General features: G+C 57.2%; 2 protein-coding genes across 6 annotated transcripts in view; one reads left to right on the forward strand and one right to left on the reverse strand.

Moving 5' to 3' along the window:
- Positions 1 to 682: 682 nt before the first annotated feature.
- Positions 683 to 5342, forward strand: ANKRD63 (ankyrin repeat domain 63). Its single transcript, XM_031453309.2, has one exon. The coding sequence runs from the start codon at positions 1146 to 1148 to the stop codon at positions 2292 to 2294; it is 1149 nt and encodes a 382-aa protein (XP_031309169.1). The 5' UTR covers positions 683 to 1145; the 3' UTR covers positions 2295 to 5342.
- Positions 5343 to 6109: 767 nt separating this feature from the next.
- PAK6 (p21 (RAC1) activated kinase 6) overlaps positions 6110 to 18705 on the reverse strand; it is a 33836-nt gene continuing 21240 nt past the window's right edge. For all 5 annotated transcript variants that reach the window (XM_010989329.3, XM_064485742.1, XM_031453310.2 and 2 more), the window contains 8 exons: positions 18232 to 18440; positions 16701 to 17354; positions 10706 to 11203; positions 10448 to 10581; positions 9980 to 10106; positions 9756 to 9881; positions 9147 to 9281; positions 6110 to 7770 (listed from right to left, as the gene is read on the reverse strand). In XM_010989329.3, the coding sequence (XP_010987631.2) occupies positions 7603 to 7770; positions 9147 to 9281; positions 9756 to 9881; positions 9980 to 10106; positions 10448 to 10581; positions 10706 to 11203; positions 16701 to 17354; positions 18232 to 18435 (2046 nt within the window). In that variant the 5' untranslated portion in view covers positions 18436 to 18440 and the 3' untranslated portion in view covers positions 6110 to 7602. The remainder of the gene's footprint in view (positions 7771 to 9146; positions 9282 to 9755; positions 9882 to 9979; positions 10107 to 10447; positions 10582 to 10705; positions 11204 to 16700; positions 17355 to 18231; positions 18441 to 18705) is intronic.

The following is an 18705-nucleotide window of genomic DNA, read 5'->3' on the forward strand; positions in this document are numbered from 1 at the left end:
CGGGAGGAACAAGTGTGTGTGTGTGTGTGTGTGTGTGTGTGTTTCGGTACACTTTGAGTGGCAGTTCCCAGCCAGTCTGAGCGCCCCCAACCCCGCACGGGGCCAGTACCCCCTACCCCGAATCACTCCCTGTCCGCCTTTGACCGCCACCCCCAGCTTGCTTACGATCCAGTTCTGCCCTCATGGGGTCCCATTTCCTTCCACTCGCACCGCTGGGGGCAGCCCTCGTCTTCCCCGACGGGCTGCGGGTTCCGCGAGTTTCTAAGGAGCCCAGAGCACCGACTCCAGCGGGGGCGGAAGGCGGGGAGAGAAGACTATGACTTTGGGATTGGCCGGGTCGGGTGCATGTGGCCCCCTGCGAGCAGCCCCCGCCTCCGCCCGCAACCGCCGCCGCATCCCCACGGAAGCGCGTTGGAGGAGCCGCTCCCCGACGTCGTGGCCCACGAAGGGGTGGGGGCCAGAAACGGTCTCCTCCGCCCCGTCCGTTTCTGCCCTGACTGCTCAGCCCGCTTCCAGGGCAGCCATTGCCATAGAGACCCCCAAGACTATAAAGCCAGGTATCCAAGCGGGCGGCGGCTCCGGCTCCGGCGCCGCCGAGCCCCAAAAGTAAGGAGCAAGCGCCCTGGCGTGGCCCGGCCCCCGCGAGAGGGGAGGAGGCGGAGGAGCGGCGCCAGCAGCTTGAGGAGCGGCGCGCCCCGCCAGGGCTGGAGGCAAGCGTGCGCGGCGGGCGCCACTGTCTCAGCAGGGGAGCGGGGCTGCCCCAGGTGCTGGTGAGTGGCGCGGCTCCCAGCTACGAGGGACTGAGGGGCGCCGGACACGGGGAAAGCGGCGGGAGAGTCTGGAGGGGCCCGAGCTTCGGCTCCCGTCGTCTTGTGGCGGGCCAGGCGCGGAGCCCGGTGTAGGGAGCAATCTACACCTCCAGGCGGGAAGCCCAGGGAAGGAGCAGCAAGACGCCTGGCGTGCGGCCCAGGAGCGGCGGGGCAGCTGGAGGTCAGAGCTGGAACCTCAGGACCCTTGGTCGCAGCCGCCCACGCGCAGAGGGAGCCATACCAGCGCGCCGGCGGGGGCCGGAGCCCGGCGGGGCGCGGGAACAGGGGCGCCCCCGTGCGGACCTGCCGGGCAGCCTTAGAGCGGCGGCCGAGGCCATGCTCAAACCCAAGGACCTCTGCCCCCGAGCGGGTACGCGCACCTTCTTGGAGGCCATGCAGGCGGGTAAAGTGCACCTGGCCCGCTTTGTGCTGGATGCCCTGGACCGCAGCATCATCGACTGCCGCGCGGAGCAGGGCCGCACGCCGCTCATGGTGGCCGTGGGCTTGCCAGACCCGGCGCTGCGCTCGCGCTTTGTAAGACTACTGCTGGAGCAGGGTGCGGCCGTGAACCTGCGGGACGAGCGCGGCCGCACGGCACTCAGCCTGGCGTGCGAGCGCGGCCACCTGGACGCGGTGCAACTGCTGGTGCAGTTTAGCGGCGACCCCGAGGCGGCCGACTCGGCGGGCAACAGCCCGGTGATGTGGGCGGCGGCGTGCGGCCACGGGGCAGTGCTCGAGTTCCTGGTGCGCTCTTTCCGCCGCCTCGGTCTGCGCCTTGACCGCACCAATAGGGCAGGCCTCACGGCGCTGCAGCTGGCCGCCGCCCGCGGCCACGGGACGTGTGTGCAGGCCCTTACCGGGCCCTGGGGCCGAGCAGCCGCCGCGGCCGCGGCCCGGGGCTCCAACTCCGACAGCCCCCCTGGCCGTCCGGTTCCCGCGCCTAGCCCCGAGCGCCGACGACCCAGCCCCCGCCGCCTACCGCGGCCTCTCCTGGCGCGCTTTGCACGAGCGGCCGGCGGCCACGGCCACGGGGGCGAGGCTGGCTCGGGGGGTAAGGGCTCCGGCCGGCACCGGGCGCAGGGCAGCGAGCGGCCGGAGCTGGGCCGGAGCATGAGCCTGGCGTTGGGTGCCGTGACCGAGGAGGAGGCGGCTCGACTACGGGCGGGAGCCCTGATGGCCCAACCACACTCACCCCAGTCTTCCGGGGCTGGACGGTGGCATTCGCAGGAGGTGCTGGAGGGAGCGCCCCCAACCTTAGTGCAAGTCCCCGTCGGCCTTAGCCCTCACCCTGAGGGCGGCCCCGGCTCTGGCCGCTTGGGTTTGCGCCGACGGTCCACAGCTCCAGACATCCCCAGCCTGGTCGGGGAGGCACCTGGGCCCGAGGGCTGCCCGGAATTAGAGCCCAACGCTCTGCCCCATTTGGTGCCTGGGTCTCAGCCTTGGCAGGCTGGCACGGAGGCGGTGGTGCTGCACGCTCAGCGGTAAAGTCTCCAAGCAGAGCCCTGTTTCCCCTACCTTCCCGTCTCTGTTCCACGAGGATTTCTGTTTTTCCAGGTCCCTCACTTTCCTGGTAGTTTCCCACCCCCCTGATCCTAGAACCTGTTCCTACTGCCAAGGCGAGAACTACATCAGCCCTCTCTCTGAAAGGGACCCCTATGTTATTTCTTTTTTGTGCTTGTTGGTATTCCCTGCCTAAGTCTCTCACCTGCTCTAAAGGCCTGCCATTCCTGTGGTGGAAGCAAGGAGTAGATTGGTTCCATAGGCTACGGCCTTCCAGCTGGACTCTCTTACCTCAGCGCTAAGGCTCTGTGCTGAGTCCTTCCGGCTCCGGCTGGGGTTTCCTTCGCCTTGCCCGGTTTTCCCACACCCTTGCCAGCCAGGCAGGCAGAACAGCTGACCTGTAGAACAAAGGCCTAGTCTCCCTCCCAACATCCCTCTAACCCAGTGATACTGACAATAATACCCCACACGACCTAAGTCTCCCTTCTCATTAAGTGTTAGAGTGTTGGAGAAGGGGAGCCTGGAGACGTGCCTCGGAGCCTTTCTGGACGGAGACGGAATCCGGAGGTTAAATTTTTCTAGGGAGAAACTCCTGCCTCAAGACACTGAAAGCATGTTGGTGGGGTGGGGGGTGGCAGGAACACTAATTGTCCCTTAAACCAGCTTTTGGGTAGTTTCAGATCCCTCTGCCTCAGCCCGAGGCAGACCCAGGATTCAGCTTCATTGACAGTGTGGGGGTCTTTGCCTCCAGCCAACTCTTACCCAGCCCAGCTTTGGGCTCTTGAGCCTATTTCCTCACTCTCAGAGGCCTAAAATGGAAAAGACTTAGCACTTTACCCACCCCCCACCGCCTCCCAGCTCCCCCGTCCCGCACGTGGGTGCTCCTGCAGGGTGGAACGGTTGCGAAGGCTTTGCTTAATTGTATTTCTTCCAGTCCTCAAAGAACTCGTGTTTTGAGCCTTTGTATATGAAGCAGAAAGCAGCGGGTCTGATCCGAGGCTTAAGAACCTGACAATGTCTCTTTAAATAGAAGCTCTGCGAGGGGGATAATTGACTGAAGTGTTTGCCACGTTAAACGGCGGCGCGCGGGAGTCTGAAGCCCACACGAGCCGCAGGTCCGGGTTTAAATTACATCGAACTCCGGCGAGAGCTGGAAGGGGGCTGTTAAACGGTTCCTGCCTCTCGCTGGGCCGTTAATGGAGGGCAGGGCGGATGATGGATGCTGGAGGTCGAGACCAAGGACCCCTGCCTCTGCCACAACGCGTGGGATGCAGGCCCCCGGCCAGCTTCATTACTGGGCAGATTAGTGAGTCAGAGGAGTCAGTGGAGAGGCAGTTAAAGGCCTTTTCCCGGCCTGGCCCTTCCTCCCCTCCCTCCCTGGCCCCGCCCTCTTTGCGACGGCCTAGTGAGAAGAGTATGGGGGGCTCTGGCGAATCGCGTGCCCTAGGACCCTACGGAAGCGCTAGCACAGAGTGGTGGCGCCTGGGGAGCTTTCTGTGAATCCGAAGGTTGAGCGTGCAGCCCCTCACCTGCCTGCACTGGGGTCTTTTCAAGACGTCGATCTATTCGTCTTTGCAGAACGGAAGGTTTTTCACTGGTAACTCAGAGGGAACTGCCCAGGGCGAGAATGACCTGTGATGAGAAATTGGCCTAGGGTGAGGGGTGGGTGATCAGGGGCGGGCCTTGTGTTGTGTAGGTGTCAGACACCTCGGCAATGGTTCCACCCCCCGGGGCCGCGAGCCCGCGAGCCCGCGAGGGCCTAGACACTGGACGTGATCTCTGGTGCCCCCTGGTGGCAACGCTGCGCTCTCGCTGTGGCCTGGCTGGGAGTTCAGACTTCTGGTTTTATTTGAATCACCGCTGTGTACTTCTCCCTCCGTGTGCATTTACCCATGGAATACTCTTCCTCTTGTAGTATATTAAATCCGGATACTTGAAGTCATTTCACGGCAGTGAAGTGAGGGACGATGAACAAAAAACTCACATTTGGAGTAGCAGGAGCCCAGATCCTTCACGTAGGACCCCAAGGTCTTCCGTGTGGAGAGCTCCTGCTGTCTTCTGAAAAACTGAGTTTCCAGCCTGTCCTCTATGATTTCTGAACCTTGGGACCTGCTGATTATGCACTGTTTTCTTCTGATGAGATTTGCTTTCATTTCTGGGATGTTTTGCCCTTGCCCCACTCCTTTCTCCCCAAATATCTCCTCTCCTCAGTCCCACTGTCTGGGTGGGGGGTGAAACATACTGAAGCGCCTGAAAGGCCAGAGGGAGTGGATCTAGGGTGGGATGGGGGATAATTGGACACCCCAAGCACAAACTCCTTTTTTCTGATCCTTGCTTGCTCATTTATCATTTGCAACTGTGTTTAATTTTCATGAAGTTTTTAATGGTGTAAGAATACAAGTATTTTGGCTGCTTCTGCGCACAAGGTCTGGGTTGCACATTGTGTTGAAGGTGCTGTCATGTTTCAAGTGTCGCTGACCCCGGGGCTTTCTGGTTGAATGTCACCTTGCGCCCTCTTTATTGGGTAAACAACCGCAAGAGCTCCTCTCTGTGGAGATGCCAAGGATTTGGTGGTTGAAAGTAATGTCTCTGAAACAAACCACAGCAGATCTTTCCTGTCTGCTCTGAATTGTGGGTTTGACTGCCTTGCTGTTCTTGCAGATTTCTTACCAGGCCCAGTTCTGTGCAGAACTTAAACATTTCACCACATTGCACTCTCCTGAATTTCCCTTCACTGTCAGCCCCGGGACATTAAGGCTGGGGTTCCCTCCAGTTTGCTCCAATTTAGAAGAGACTTTTTGGAACATTTTGCTTTTTCAACTCTTGTTGGCTTTTGTCATTGTGAAGTCACCTGTGCCACCGGAGCTGGTACTCTTGGGTCAAGCTCAGAACTGGTCTGTGTATGAGGCTAAATGGCGTACGCACATGCTTTTGGAATGGCGCTGTGTGGTGGAAGAACTGTTAGAACTCAAAAGAATAGTTAATAAATCCAGTGTTATTCAGTTGTGGGAACTGGCCTCTCTTTGCCGTGCCAACCACTCCTGACTCAGGGTCTGACTGGAGAGGTGGAAGGGCATGCCAGCTTCCTGCAAAGGTTCGGCCATCCCTCCCTCCATGCCCGACGGCCCACTGCGGCTGCCTCCTGGAGGTAAGTCTAAGGTGCTGCTTCCAACTGAGAACTGGGGCCCTGTCTAGGTGGGAAAACTGTGGGGAGCAGGAGAGGGTCTGCAGGACTGCTTGCTCCTGGGTAAGAGGTTTCAGTGAACCCTGGCCTGGAGGGGTAGGATGAGACCTCAGGAAGGAACTATGGGAATCTGTAAGAGCCTGAAGTTTAAAGCCCCAGGTTTCTTGATTCCCGGTTGTGCTCCTTCACAATTCTTTGCTCTCACTCTGTTCTGAGAACCGAAACAGAGACTGCTTTCGCACTGGAAGCAGTTCCAGGCCACTTCCTACGGACAACTTGAGGAGAACAGCCTCTGACTTTCCAGGGAGTGAGAGGCAAATGGGGGAAGGGAGATGCTGCTGCAGAAAGGGGCCATCAGCCCTGTTGGCTGCCCCCGGGCCCCTGTGGTGCCTGCAAACATGTCCTGCAGCCCTGGCTTTCCGGGTTGGGCTCTCCTCCCCTGGGAAGGAGCCCTATTTCTTAGTTCTTTCAGTCCCAAGGGCCTTTCACTTCCTGTTTCTCTCCTCCTCTGCCCTCATTTCAGGCCCACATTGCCACCAGGGAGTTGGATTTTCTGTGGCTTAGAGTGACCCTTGGGGAGCTCACATCAGGGAGGAGAGAGGGCCACTCCGGACACTCACGATAGCTTCTCCAGTTTGAAAACAGCCTGGCTCCACTCCCAGAGACAACAGGAAGGCCAGAGGTTTTGAACACTCAGTTTAATTTAAAACAGGCACAAGTGCAAACAATTCACAAAAATTTCTAGGGAAGATGCTTTTGTTTTTAAAACTCTGACCCTTAAAAAAAGTCCTTGCTTTTTTTTTTTTTTTTTTTCTGCCCTAAAGCAGGCCACTAGGGAGCAGAGGAATCTAAAAATATTATCTAGATAGGGTCCGGACACCTGGAGTTCTTCCCTGGGATTCCCTGTCTCACAGCAGCCCTGATGGTAGGGAGGGGAGGACAAGGAGACAGGTGTCTGAGGAGGCAGCGAGGGGCAGGTGGTTTGCACAAATGGGGCCCATTCTCTTAACGTGATGGAACCCTGGGAGCTGGTTCACCTCCCTCAGACCAGGATTTTGAAAAGAATGGGTCCCTGATGACCTGGTTTTTGAGATGAAGCTCACAGGTAAAACAAAGTTTGTTCCCTCACCATTCTGATCTCTGGCTCTCAGACTCCACAGTGCAGGAGGAACTCGGAAACCTGCCAAGTCCCCAGGATGTGTCAGACTCAATACAGATCTCTTCACTGGTCAGATAGAAACCCAGGACTTAAGATGCAGGAAGCCAGGCCAAGAAAGCAGGTCCCTTCAGAGCAGAACTTAGTGGGAGAGAGGATGGAGAAGCCTTACTGGAGCCAGCCACAATGACCTGAAGGGAGCCAGGCTGTCGGGGCAACCCCTTCCTCTACTTACACACACATGGGCACAAAAACAAGCAACACGCCCTGTACAGTGAGACCACCTTTACCACCAACTGCCGTCTTCCTTTTTCACCCAGAAAATGCCCTCCCTGCCACCATGGCCTCCGAGCAGTCTGTCCACAGCTGGGCACGGGCTGTGCAGGGAGAGTGTTGTCAGCTTGGTGGGTCGGGAAACAGGTGCACGTGGGACTGTGCCTTCAGGAAGCTGGACACAAGGGAGGAAGACGATTCAGGCAATCAAGACCTTTCCTGTGGCCCTCTCAGGCCCCAGGGTTTGGAACTGGAGCTGAGGACAGCAAGCATCCTGGGGAAGATGGGCAGTCTCCTTCCTGGGTGGCCTCGGATGCTCGTGTACAACTACCTTTAAAAAACCACAGCAGCCTTTTCTGCTATATTGGCCACAGTGGCCAAAAGCACTAGTCTCCATATTTCTTAGAAATCTCCCTGTACAGATAACAAAGGGTCACCCTGCAGAAGGGGTCTCCATCATCCCAAAGGCAACTAGGGACTCTTCGGAGGGAGAGAGACCAAGGGGCAGGTCCGGCCTGGCCCAGTGGGCGGAGGGGCAGGAGGGCGGGGGTGGAGCTTCACATTCAATCTTTGGAGAGAATACTGAGAGAATGAGGCAGGCAGGCAGGCCCTGTTGCAAGCTGGCGGCCCAGTGTCCCCTGCCTGTGGGCACAGGTGGCAGGTGCGCTCTGGGGTCGGGCTCAGCAGGTGGAGGTCTGCTTGCGGTAGAGCTGGATCAGGGGCACCAGACATTCAGGCAGCCCTGTCTGCAGCAGGAAGGGGTGGTCCAGGAGCTCCTGGGCCGTGGCTCTCTCCTGGGGGTCCCGCACCAGCATCCGTTCCAGGAAGTCTCGCAGCACTGGGGAGACCTGTGGACGCAGGTCAGTGAGAAAGCCACAATTTGCAGCCACTTTGGGGTGACCCAATCTGCCTAGCCCCACTCTCATCTGAAAGTCTTAAATTCTCTCATTTCTTATTTCCTGGTTCCTCCCAGGCTGAGTACTTTTTGGATTATCAGGTGGGTAAGGAAAGTCAGCATTAGTCCAGGAAAAGCAGCCAGCTCACCTTCAGGGGGTGCTGCTGAGCAATGGAATTAGGCTACCTGGAGCTAGGGAGCTGGGTTCCAAATACAGCCCATCCCCTGCCTTGCTTCTCAGGGCTCCGCGTTCAGGCTCTGTGCAAAGGGGCATGGGATTCGTACCAGAGATCCAGTCCTGGGTCTATCCCTGATCTCTGGCAAGTTGCACTCTTCTGTAGACCTCACTTTTTTCATCTGTAAAGTGGGCTAATGATAAAATGTGCTTGCCCTATCTGCCACATAAGGCTTTAGTGAAGATAAAAAAAGAAATCAGGGATGAAGAAGTGTTTTGAAAAATAGAAAAGAACAAAAGTGGGACCTGCAAAAGAAGATTTCTTTATTTCTGTAAGCCTTAGAGTCTAAGTCAAGGGCTTATCTTGGTTCATTCTGAGCCAGTATCTTGGGATAAGGCTGTTACAGAAGGCTACATCTTCTGGGGAATTCACCAATTAAAAATCTTCCCTAACTGCTAGTCTTGGGGTCAGGAGTGCGGGCTCCAAGGACCAGTTGTCTTGGAAAGTGCTTCCTGTCTGTCCTCCCCATCCAGCTGGGCTACAGAACTATTTTGCTATTTAGGAACTGGGCTTCAACTCTCTGGGACATTTTTTTCACTCTGGCCACCAGATGGCAGTGCCATTTTGCAGCCCTCTGCTGATCTGTCACCAGCAAGGGGTGCCCACAGGTAAGGACTGTGGGTTTGGGTGGATTTGGCAAGAAAGGGTCACACATACACACACACGTTGGTTTTAAGGGAAAAACTGGTCAGGATGTACATTGATGGAGGGCATACCAATCCTCTGTGAGGGACTGGGTGCACTGTGCCATGGTATGACTCCCCTGACAGATGGGGTCGAGGTGGGTTCCTGCATAATTAGCTTCTCTAGATTCCTCTCCAGGACATCAAGGATTCCGGGCAGGCTTGCTTTCCCTTCTCTCAGGCTCCTGTCGGTAGCCTGCAGGTGGAAACTTGTTGGAGTGACCATGGGAGTTTGTGACTAGGCTCCATACCCAGATGTGGGTTTTATGTGGAGAAAAAGGAGCCTTTTCCAGGAGCCCAGGCTCTCTGGCATCTGTGGAAGGGAGAAGCTGGGCCTGAAAGCTCAGTGTCTGATCCTTGAAACCTGGGGAAGAAGGGCCTGCAGGGTCGTACCTTGTTTACCAACTGACCTTGTGAGAATTCTTCAGCCTGGGCGGGGGGCTGTCCCGGAGCCTCTTCATGGCTTGCACTGGGGAGTCACTGAAGTAGGGTGGCTCTCCATCCACCATCTCAATCACCATGATGCCCAGAGACCAGATATCCACCTACAGAAGGAGAATGTCCCTGACTCCCCTGACCAGAGTCTGGCCCCTTGGTAGAACAGGCTGCAAGGGGAGTGGAGCAGCTGGCCCCAGGTCTCCTTGGTGAGTCGGCCTCCTTCTTGGCCACCTTCCCTGTGGTCAATTACTTCCTGTATGAGTGACCTCTGACTGCAGGGTCACAGCTGTCAGCCACTCTCTTAGAAAGGCCATCACACATAGGGAAGCCTGGCCATACCCTAGCCTGCCCCTGAAACATGGGCAAGAGCATTGTGGGGACCAGTTTGTGGCAGCAAAGTCACAGGCCAGAGAAGACCCACCAAAGAGTGGGCAGTAGACAGTGGGGTAGGGTATTGACTAAGTGGGAACCTGAGAACCAGGGCTATTTTGGGTGGGGGGCTCGGCAGGGGGCCACTAGTAGAAGAGCTGTGTGTTCCTAAGCCTCTTCTGGGAAGATTAGGGGATGGAGGGAGCTGTTACCTCGGTCGCATACAGAGACCTGGAGATCACTTCAGGAGCCATCCAGTAGGGGGTTCCCACCAGGGACTTCCTCTTAGGGACATCTTTGCTGATTTGCGCACAGAATCCAAAGTCTGAGAGTTTCACCTGGGGTTGGGGTGAGAGGGAGAGAAGGGAGTGAAAAGTCAACTAGGAGGAAAAGCCATGCTGGGAGCAGAAGTGTGGGGGGCATGGGTGCGCCCTACCCTGCCATCGAGGGTCAGCAGGATGGAGTCGCTCTTGATGTCCCGGTGGATGACCCCCTGGGTGTGCAGGTAAGCCAGGGCCTGCAGCACGGCCTCACACACAGTGGCGATCTGCTCCTCATTCAGCCTGGACAGGGAAGGCAGGGCCACCAGCGTTAGAGAATGTGAGCTTTGGCAGGGCTGCAGGACAGATGGGCTGGGCAGAGTAGGTGCCCCTGGTCCTGGGCCCCACAGCTCCTGGGCAATGCAGGAAAGAACCCAGTCAGACCAGAGCCCTGGGGGAAATGAGCCTGGGCCTAGGCTGGAGACCTAGTGTCTTCCCCAGGCCCCTGAGACCCCTAGGTCTGTTAACCCAAACAGATGGGGGCGGTTCAGGACAATGAGACAGGCACCCCAGTCATCTGGGCCTGAGGCTGCCTAATACCCCTGCCAGGGCATTCATGAGGCCCAGCCCTCCCAGCTGCCCACCTGACTTGAGAGATGATGTCCGTGAGGGCCCCACCCTGCAGGAACTCCATAAGCACCCACAGCTCCTCGCCCACCAGGTAGCTCTTGTACATCTCCACCACATTGAGGTGCTGGTAGTCCCGCATGATCACCACCTGGGGGACAGGAGGGGATGCCTAAGTGCCGGGCACGCTCCCCACTGCACCCGCTCGAAGACATCCAGCCTGGCTCCGCGCACACTGCCAGTCCCAAATGCCCCGTCATGCCCTCTCCTCCCACCTCGTTAAAGAGCAGCTCCCTGCGCTGCTGCTTCCTGAGGTCCATCATCTTGACAGCCACCTGGCGGCCAGAGTGCTTTTCCCGGGCCAGGCAGACAATGCCGGTGGAGCCTTCGCCAATCTTCACGTAACTGTCCAGCAGCAGCCGGGGGTCGCCCTGGTCCACCACCATCCTGAGCGCAGCCTTGAACTGCTCATGAGTCACAACACCCGTGTCCTCACTAGCCAGGGCACCCTTGGCCACCGCAGGGTCCTGGGGCAGGTACAGGTTGCTGGTGCTGATCTGGGCATGCCGGGTACGGGGGGAGCCCGCTGGGGAGGACCGGCCTGGAGGAGGGCCGGCAGCTGGGGCTGTGCGGAAGGACTTCTGGGGGCTGCTGGTATCCGAGGTGGTCAGAGGGCTGAAGGTGCCCACATGCTGGTCCGAGGGCAAGGACTGGGCCTTCGCCACCAGGTTTGGGGGGCAGTCTTTCTGCGGTGGTCTGAAAGAGGAATTGGGCTGCAGAGAAGAAGAAAGAAACAGGTTTGGCTGTGGGAGTGTTTGGAGCAACCTTCCCAGAGGCAGGAGGTGGCTGCTGTGACCTCTGGACACAGGCAGGGTAAGACAGGGCATCAGACCAGTGGAGGAGGTGCCGCAAGCAAAGATTTTCAAATGAAACAAAAGACAAACCATAGTCCTGCTTAAGAAACCAACCCCCAGTGTTCCCAGGTGAGCAGATAAAACAGCTCTTTACATCCACTCTGCCCATCCTGGGAAGACAAAGCTGAGTCCCTGGAGTATCTGGTGCTGGGTATTTCTTCCTCGGGTGACTGACAGCCAGACCCCAGGGAGGCCACCGGGAGGCAATCTTCCCTCTGTGCTGTAGGCTGCACAGGGAATCTGGGTCAGTTTCCAACCATGGCTCCCCCACCCAAGGGCCCACGTGAGCGGAAGAGGCCCTGGGCATTGGAGTGGTGGGTGCAGCGGGGCAGCTGTGACTGACTCCCATGACAGGGCAGGGAAGCCACAGCTGGGGTCTGATAGTCCTGCTTGTACCTGACAATGGGGGGTCTGCATGTCTGTGCTGTGAGATTTTGTCCCCAACAGAGGACCACAGAGCCATGTTACCATCTGGGGGCTCCTCTGGTGTCCCCTGGGCTGGGGATCTGGTGCTAGAGAGATCTGGAATCAGGAGGGTAAGTCCAGCAGTGAGGTGGTTTCCTTAGGGCTCCCCAGAGCAGCCCTTCCACTTGCTCCTAGACATGAAATTTCTGGCTGACGACCCCCAACAAGGAAGGGAAGGCAGGCGGCCTATCCTTCTGGTCTCTGGCAGGCAGGGAGGGAGGGATGGGGAACTGAGTAGCAGACTGGGCCCCAATGAGCCCCGCTCAGGCCAGGCCTGGAAGCTCCTTGCCTTTCAGGGTCCAGCCCTCTTGCCAGCCCCAGCAGGAAAGGTCCCATCCTTGGATTCTTCCCAAGGAGCTGGCGAGGTGCAACATGACTCCTCCCAGGGATTGTGTGTTTTTAAAAGGGGACACCTGGAGAGGGTCATACATGACCTACTGGGGAACTTCAGGGGCTGCAGAGAGGCCTTTCTGGAACATCTCAGAGCCTATCTCACAGGCGGTTGTCCAGGTGCCCAGAGGGTCCCAGTCCTCATCCTCAAAGCTGAATCAGCTTCCAGGAAATCTACTCAACACATAGCACGTGCATGGTGCATCTGCCAGCAGAGAGTCATGCCATGGCAGGCTCTGCCACCCCCAGCCCCGCCCGCCCACTCTGAGTGTGCGCCAGCCTCTAGCAGGCGGTTCCTGGCTCAGCTCAGCCTTCATGGTGAAGGAGCCAGGAGAGCCTCCCGGGACTAACGCAGCTACTGCATCCCCACCTGGCGAGCACATCTGTGCAATAAATAGATTCTCCCATGTCCCTGCCAGCGCCTGACCCTCACCCAACTTTTCCTACTCTGTTGTGGTGGAGCAGTGGGACTTCAGACTGAGGATCAGGACCTGGGTTCCAGTCCTGCTTTGCTCAGACTTGTGATGAATCTTAGGCCAGTCACCCTCTCTGAGCCCCGGTCTCCTCTATGAATGCACAATGATCCAGGGAGATGGGTAAAATGCAGGTTCCTGGGCCTCGGAGATGGCTTCAGTAAGTCCCTTGAGCAGGGACTCTGCATTTTAACAAGGCACTTGGGTTTGATGTGGGAGGAACAGTGGACCACGATTTGAGCAGCTCTGTGATTCCATGGCCTCACGGAGTCCGTTGGAAGGCTAAGACTGGACGTGGAGGGAGCATGGCCACCACAGAGGCTGTGAGGCCACATTCAAGAGCAGAAGTTCCAAGAGATGCCACCTAGAAGCAGTCCCCAAGGCTCTGTTAAAATCTGCCTGCTGGCCTGCGAGGCATGGACTTAAAACAGAAAAGGTGCTCTCCGGGCATCTGTGTGGGGCTGGGCGGAGCTTGGGGACCTGAAAAGCCCCTAAAGCTGCTGATGAGGTGCTCTAACGGCCCTTGACCTCTCTCCACCCTGGATTTCTAAGGAAGGCTGTAAAAGAATTTCCCTCACCTTCTGGCCTCCCGGCCTCCTGGACATGAAGAGGGTGGGGACAAGCCACACGGAGGGGCTGAGGAGGGGGATTCACTCCCTCCTCTGCTGTCAAGGCCCCTGTGCAGACTCTGCTGCAGGTGCTGGCCGAGTTCAGGGGCGCGGGTGCAGTGGGGGAATGGAAGCAGCAGACAGACCCAGTCAAGAGACCAGCACCTTTGTGGCTGGGACACAGGGCTCGGGGGTAGTGGGACCAGGCTCCATCTTCACCTCAGCGGGGTCTTGTCCCAGGTGTCCCTTAGTTGGCCTTGCTGCCCGTCTCCACAGGAGGGAGATTTCACTTAACGTAACCACATGAAAGGACCAGATGAAAGTCGTTAAACTGCTCCAAGAAAGGGAAAGGAGGACAAAAGATGGAATTAATTGTTCGGGGCTCTGGATTAATTCTGCAGTTACTTGTGTGACTGAGGCAGGAAGCCACCGGAAAGAAGAGTTGGACGTGGTGTTACAATGATGCCTCACTTTCCCTTCCCAAGCCACGGTGATAGGGCTGGGCTCTCCAGCTGTGGGCTTGGGAGCCTGTGCCATAAGTGCCACACAGGCAGAAGCCATGTCATAATATTTAAGAAATAATAAAATCATTTATTGAGGGTTTACCACTTTGACAAAGGCCTTAAATGCATTATCTCATTTAATTCTCATAACCCTGTGGGTTGTTTTATTATCCCATGGGTACTATTATCACTACATTTATAGGTGAAGAAACAGGCTCAGAGAGGTTAAGTAACTTGCCCTGAATCACTAAGTAGTAAGGGACAAGGCCAGACTTCAGCCCTGGTCAGCCTAACCTCTGACCCCTATGCTGTGGTCCTACTGGGGATCCTTGGCATATAACAAAGTACATGCACACAGTAGGGCTAAACCAAGGTTTGCTGATTGTTGAGGTCTTCCTGACTTGGCCTTTCTGCTGCTAAGTGGAACCACTTCTAAATCCCCCAAGCTCCTGTCTTACCTCTTTGGCCTCCCTGCCACCACCTGAGGTCTTCTTTTGCTTTTTAGCCAAAGTGAGTGACTGTAGGCTAAGCTGCCTAGGGCTGAGGACAACAGCTCCAGGGACACAGATCTTCCTGCAGCCACGCCTGGCACACTGTGGCCATTGGTGACCTGACCTCCCAGGGTACCAGTGCATGGACCATTGCTTTAGGAGTTGCTGTGAGTGTCCAGAGCCAAACTCTGGGATGTGCTGAGTGCAGAGGGCTGGCTGCTGGCTTAGTTTAGGGGTTCCCAGGGCCCTGTGGGAGGAGGAGGAAACTGAATGCCTCCCAACTGTGTTGTAATTTGCTGAGAGCACTGGTTCTCAATTGGAGTGATTTTTTTCCCCAGGGGACATTTGGCAATGTCTGAAGGGATTTGAGATTGCCCCATCTGAGGCATGCTACTAGCATCTAGGGGGTAGAGGCCAGAGAGGCTTCTTAATTTCCTACAATGCATAGGCGAGCCCCCACAATAAAGGATTATCTGATCCAAATATCAAGAGTACAGGGTTGAGAAGCCCTGGCCCAGAGTAACTCAGGGGAAGTCTTGGCCCTGCCTTTTAGAGGCCTGGCTTAAGAATATCTAGAAAGGTATGCCCAGTGGGCCGAGAAGGAAACCACTTCCCTGGATTTGAAACTATGGTATCTCTGAGTCCTGGACAAGCACCACCTGCCTCCACCACCTGCCTCCAAGGGTGCAGGGGAGACCCCACACACCCGGGGGCAGCAGCCCGTGGTAGGTGCTTGGTGATGTGTGCAGGGATGGACTGGCTGACAGAGGCTGGGGGGACAACCTGCCCCGCTGCTGTGGGGTGCTGGCAGGAGCCCAGGACCATGCATGTCAGTGCCCAGCCCAGTGTTGATACCCACTTTCTCCAAATTCCTGAAACCACCCCCAACCCCAGCAGGACTCCCAAAGTGTACATGCTGGCGGTGTGTACTGTCCTGCTCCCACTTTAGTTTCCTGTGGACTGTCTCCCCAAGGGCACAGTCTCCCAGAGACCCCCTCTGTTCACAGGCACTTGTGTCTCTCTCGTGGGCATATGTCCCCATTTCATATGTTCCTCCCCCAACCCCCTACCCTACTCAGCCCACCATCCTTTGTCCCTGTGTGGGGCTGGAGGTCACAAAGCCCAAAACCTTCCCTGGGTGCCTCAGGCTGGCAATGACTTAGAAGGCTGAGGGTCTGCATGCCCGGCCCCCACCAACTGCACAGGCTGGACCCATTGGTGCTATCCCCGGACGGGAGGCTCCATCATTCACCCTGCTGTCAGAGCTTGTTTCTTAAGGCTAACTTACAACTCTCATGCTGCAGCCTAAACTCACTTCTGCCTGTCCCCTCAGGAAGGAGCTAAAAGATGCCATGGTCGGAAAGCCTTCAAGAGCAAGAGGAGGGAGCCCAGAGGGCCCCTCCTTTCCCCCCTCGCCTGACTCATTCGCGAACCCTGGGGGTTGTCTTGCACTCTCTGAGTCAGTCTTCTCATCTGCCAAATGGGAAAGGATGTCACTGTCACCACAGACAGGATGTCACAGGGCATGTAAGCAAAAATGTTCTCCTCTGCCTGCCAAGAAATGTCACTGTTAGGGCTCCCTTCACTGTTTCCTTTTTCACAAGAAACATATGTGCATTTGAGGCTGCCTCTCTCTCTCTCTCTCTCTGTCTCTCTCTCTCTGTCTCTGTCTCTCTCTCTCTCTCTCTCTCTCTACACACACACACACACACACAAACACATATCAAAAGTCGGCTCTCCTACTGCTCCCAGACCCAGGCAAATTCAATTCTCTGGCTTTTCACATGGCACACAATATAAGAATTAATAATTACAGAAATGTTAAACAAAGCAACAACCACTAGAAAAGGGGAAGGGAGGGAGGGAGGGAGGAATCCTCACTAGAGGAAGGGTTAACATGAGCATTTCTGAAGCCTGTGGGAGAAGCAGTGCAGGGAAGCTGTGCACCACCTCAGGAGAGCACTGGGACAAGAGAGAGGTCGAGGCAAAAAGAAAGTCCAAGGAGATGGAGCCAGAGAGACCCTGCCCCTGATCCCCACCCCCAGTGCTGGAGCACCTGCCTCTACTGAGGCCTGGGTGGGGGTTGCTGAGCACTAGGGGCAGAGGAGGGTCTGGGCTTGTGGTTAAAGATGCTACTTTTTCAAGGGGTGTCTGCCTCCCCATGTGGTCTGCCTTGACACACCCCAGAGGGCAAGAGTGTAAGCTGGGGCACACCATAGCCCCTCTGAGGCCCCCGGAAAATGACCTGGCTTGCAACTTCTGACTCACATGTGCTAAGCCTTTGGAGGACAAGGGCTCAGCTGGTTCAGGGCAGAATCAGCTGCAGATCTATTTCCCTTGTGCTTTCCCCAACCCGACCCTGTAAGTGGGGAAGGCCAGGCAGGGCCTGTGTCCCCTGTGGATGCTGTGGCCCCGGCCTGACTTACCTTGCTCTGTGGTTGAGGGCCTGGCTTGCTGCTGCTTGGAGAGGCTGTGGCAGAAGCAGACAGGAACATGCTTCGGAACAGCCTGCGCTTCAGGCTGTTCTCCTGGGTCTTAGGGCTGGGGCTGCCCTCCCCACCCGGCCTGCCTGTGGCCGAGCCCACCAGGCAGGACTGCGGCCGGGCCTCCTCGGAGCCATGCCTCGCAGTCTTGGTCCCACGCCTGCCCGTAGCTGTGGGTGGGGAGGTGCCAGGTGGGGATCTCTGCAGGCAGGTTCCCAGCTGCAGGCAGCGCTGTGTGGCACCCTGGAACTCGGTGGGGCCCAGGGACTGTGCCTTGGTGGCCAGCCCAATGGGCAGGACCCGTGGGCTCTGCGGCTCAGGCCACGGCACCTGCCTGTGGCCTGCTGGTGCGCCCCCGTTGCAGCTGAGGTAGAGGCCATGGGGGTCAGTGCGCTCAGACTTGGGGCTCTGCAGGTACATGTCCGGGTCCGCAGCCCACTGCTCATCCCCCAGCAGCCCCAAGGACTGTGCCCGCCGCCGGCTGGTGGGGCTGCGGCCGCGCAGGGTGTTGGAGCTGATGACCGACAACTTCTGGATGTCATTGAGCAGCCCTGAGATGTAGCCATCCATGGGCGCCGCGCTGCCGCGCACCACTGTCTGCAGGGGAGGGAGAGGGAGAGGCATGGTGAGCAGCCTGTTTGTGGCAGGGAGGGGTGGCTGGGTCTGGACCAGGTCAGAGAGCCTCCCCAGGGGCCTTGGGGAGGAATACCTAGGACCTTGTTTGCTGTGTCTTTCAGCTATTTCTTAATTTTTCAGTCCCTTACAGGGCCCACAGTGGGCCAGGCCTGCGCTGGGGTAGGGACACAGTGATAAAGCCCATTTTCAGGATGCTTGTAGTCCAGCAGGGCAGACAGGTGAGTAACCATGGCGTTCAATCCAGGACACCAAATGGTCTGGGCAGCTGAACTTGGGGATCTGTGGGGAGGGGGAGCTCCAGGCCCTGCCTGGGACCCACCGCCGTTCCCCAGCTCTGTCTGCGGCCTTCTGGGAAGCATGCAGAGCTGAGGAGACAGGCACCTGTCCAGGCCCCTCCCCACATACACTGGATTTGTGGCCTCCAAACCCTAACAGGGCCCTGACCCCAACCCCTATCAGACTCTCGGATCAACCTGTCCTGACTCACACAACTTAAGCCCCCTGTTCTGTGAGAGCCCACAGTGGCTACAGGTCCAAATATTTCGTGGGACGTACTTAAATATTCTTCGTTGTTATCTGAAACTCAAATTTTATTGGGCATCCTGTATTTTTACTTACTAAATCTGGCAACCCTACCACCCTGGGGAGAGGGACTCCCCAGGCTCCTCCCTGGGTCATCCAGAGAGAGAACGAGGGGCTGATTAGCAGGGAATGAAACAGCCTGGCTAATTGATAGCTGGTAATTAGGTGGTTCTTCAGGTGCCTGTGTGGTTCTGCCAGCAATCTTCTGTGGATGGTCTGAATCCTCCCACTCCACCATCTCTGCTGCCCGCCTTACCTTCATAGGCTGAAGCTGCACCCGGGTGATGCGTGAAGGGTCTACCACGGGCTTGGGTCGCCGCAGTGTGTCCAGAATGTTCTGCCATTGTGGGGGGAGGCCCACGAACTTGCCTTCTTTGGGGTCAAAGGAGGTGTGGACGCGATGTTGGAAGTTCTGTGGGGCCGAGATCTCAGGGCGTTTCTTTTTTTTCTTGCGGAACATGGTGCCTGCGTGGGGAGGGTCAGACTGAGCTCCAGCTGGGGCTTCCCAAGAGCCTGGCCCCAGGAAGCACAGCTAGCGGCAGTGGGTGCTGGGGCCCCGGGCTCTGTCCCCTGACACAACTACCCTGGACCGGCCGACAGCTTCCCCTCCCCTCTTGTGCCTAGTTCCTCAGGGAAATGGCTAACTCCCAGCAGAGTGGTCCCAGAAACAACAAAAGCCTCATAAGTAAGCCAATCCAGACCATAAATAAGGAAAAGAAGTGTGTGTCTT

This window comes from Camelus dromedarius, chromosome 5, assembly GCF_036321535.1.
Source record: "Camelus dromedarius isolate mCamDro1 chromosome 5, mCamDro1.pat, whole genome shotgun sequence".
NCBI lineage: Eukaryota > Metazoa > Chordata > Mammalia > Artiodactyla > Camelidae > Camelus > Camelus dromedarius.